This window comes from Tupaia chinensis, unplaced genomic scaffold (genome assembly GCF_000334495.1).
Source record: "Tupaia chinensis unplaced genomic scaffold, TupChi_1.0 Scaffold000671_1, whole genome shotgun sequence".
Taxonomy (NCBI): domain Eukaryota; kingdom Metazoa; phylum Chordata; class Mammalia; order Scandentia; family Tupaiidae; genus Tupaia; species Tupaia belangeri.
This window is the reverse complement of record NW_006160193.1, coordinates 3611847-3613820: the sequence shown is the minus strand read 5'-3', so window position 1 is coordinate 3613820 and position 1974 is coordinate 3611847. Positions and strand designations below refer to the sequence as shown.

The 1974-nt window shown below is 60.2% G+C and overlaps 1 protein-coding gene across 1 annotated transcript in view; it reads right to left on the bottom strand.

Annotated features, from left to right (window-relative positions):
- EML1 (EMAP like 1) overlaps positions 1-276 on the bottom strand; it is a gene marked incomplete in the record, with an annotated part of 190152 nt that extends 189876 nt beyond the window's left edge. Inside the window, 1 exon segment of the mRNA XM_027776368.1 lies at positions 220-276. Coding sequence (XP_027632169.1) covers positions 220-247 — 28 coding nt within the window.
- Between the last annotated feature and the right edge of the window lie 1698 nt (positions 277-1974).

The window sequence follows — 1974 nt, the reverse complement described above, 5'->3', positions numbered from 1 at the left end:
GTTTCCTGCTCAGCCCTGCTGGGAAGCCTCTGGGAAGCAGAACTCAGCTTTGAAAGTCAGTGCTCCCCCAGGGCGTGAGCCCCTCAGGCGTCCAGCTAGGAGGAAGGGGGTCCACCCTCACAGCTGCCTGCAGCCTTCGGGGGCCCCAGCGCCCTCAGCGACCAGCGGCCTTGGCTCTGCAACCGGAGCCATGTGGGTAAATATAGCGCTGCCACTCACCGGCTGAGGGGCCCTCGCCGTCCGACATGGTGCGGGAGATGGGCGGCGGCTGGCCACCAGCCTAGCCGTCACCCACCCAGCAGGGCTTGGGGCCGCTCTGTGTCCAGGCCCCGGGCAGCGTCCCGCCCTGGCCAGCATGGCCACCCCCCCATGCTGGGCTGGGCAGATAAGAACATGCTCCCGTGCCAGGAGCCCGTGCGATTGGTGGATAAATCTGGGCACTGCCCTCCCCGGCCGGGGCCTCTCCAGGCAGCCCCAGAATGCTGCCTGAGAAGCCGCTGCACCCCTGGGTGCTTGGCCAGTCCCCAAGACCTCGATGCCTGAGTGTCCTGCCTGCACATTCTTCCTGCCTGTGCACTCCCTCCCTGCACTCACATCTCTCCCCGTGCACTCTCCCTGCTGGCACACACTCTCCCTGTGCACTCTCCCCCTGCCTGCACACACTCCCCCTGGGCACTCCCCCCTGCTTGCACACACTTCTCCTGGGCACTCCCCCCTGCTTGCACACACTCTCCCTGCCTGCACACACTCTCCCTGTGCACTCTCCCCCTGCCTGCATACACTCCGTGTGCACTCTCCCCCTGCACACATTCCCTGTGCACTCTCCCCCTGCACATGCTCTCCCTGTGCACTCTCTCCCTGCACACACTCTCCCTGTGCACTCTCCCCTACCTGCACACACTCCCTGTGTACTCTCCCTTGCCTGTACACACTCTCCCTGTGCACTCTCCCCCTGCACACACTCTCCCTGTACACTCTCTCCCTCTCTGCACAACTCTGTCTCCCTGGCAATGGGTCTACCCAGCCAGTGAGGGGCATTCATGGGTCTTTAGGGAAGAAGATGGACAAGCAGACAAGTGAGGCCACCCAGTGAATGCATGCCCAGGACCGGGGAGCCACACTAAGTGCTGACACATGTCACCTTGCTCTACTCTCCTGAGCTGCCACCACCATGTCCATGTCACAGATGGGGTTAAGAGACCCACCCAAGGCCACAGGGCCAGTTAGGGGCGTGACCGGGATCTGGAGCCAGGCTGTCTGTCTCCAAGGCTACAGGAAGTCCTGGCCCTTGCTTCAGATTGCCTGACTGAGAGCAGCAACACTCTGGGCACCTACAGGGTGCTGACTACTCCTGGTGTGGGGTGCGGGTACCAAGCCCTGGCAAGCACTGAACGGGCGCTCTGAAAGTACATTGAGAAAACACATACCTGCAGGGGCTCATGTTTGCCGTGTGCTTGGTCAGAGCCACTCCAGCCCCTCTGTGGGGTCCGACTCAGGTAGAAGGCAGGTCAAGCCAAGGACCAGAGTTCCCAGAGGTCATACCCCAGGGATTGGGCTCAGCTGGTCCCCTGGCTGAAGGTCTACCCAACTCTGCAGAGCACAGAGGGAGTGAGCGGCTTACAGAGAAGGAACAGGATCTGCTTATGAACCCCCATCAGACAGATCCAGGAAGGCTTCCTGGGAGAGCTGGCATTTGAGTTATCTTTTTTTAAAAAGTTCAATTTGGGGCTAACAGCTGGCGTGGTGGTTATGGCAGTGGACTCCCATATGGCCAATCGTGGTTCAAGTCCCAGACCTGGCACCTTGAAAGACACTAGGCACATGTGCATGCATGTCCAAGGTCCCAGGAGGAGAACGGAGAAAAGGGATTGCAGTGTAGCCACAGCGCCTGGGGACTCTTTCTCACTTTCCTTCTGTCTGTCTCTCCAGTGAGTACATGCACCCTATGGCAAAACCAAAACAAAGGGGGAAAGA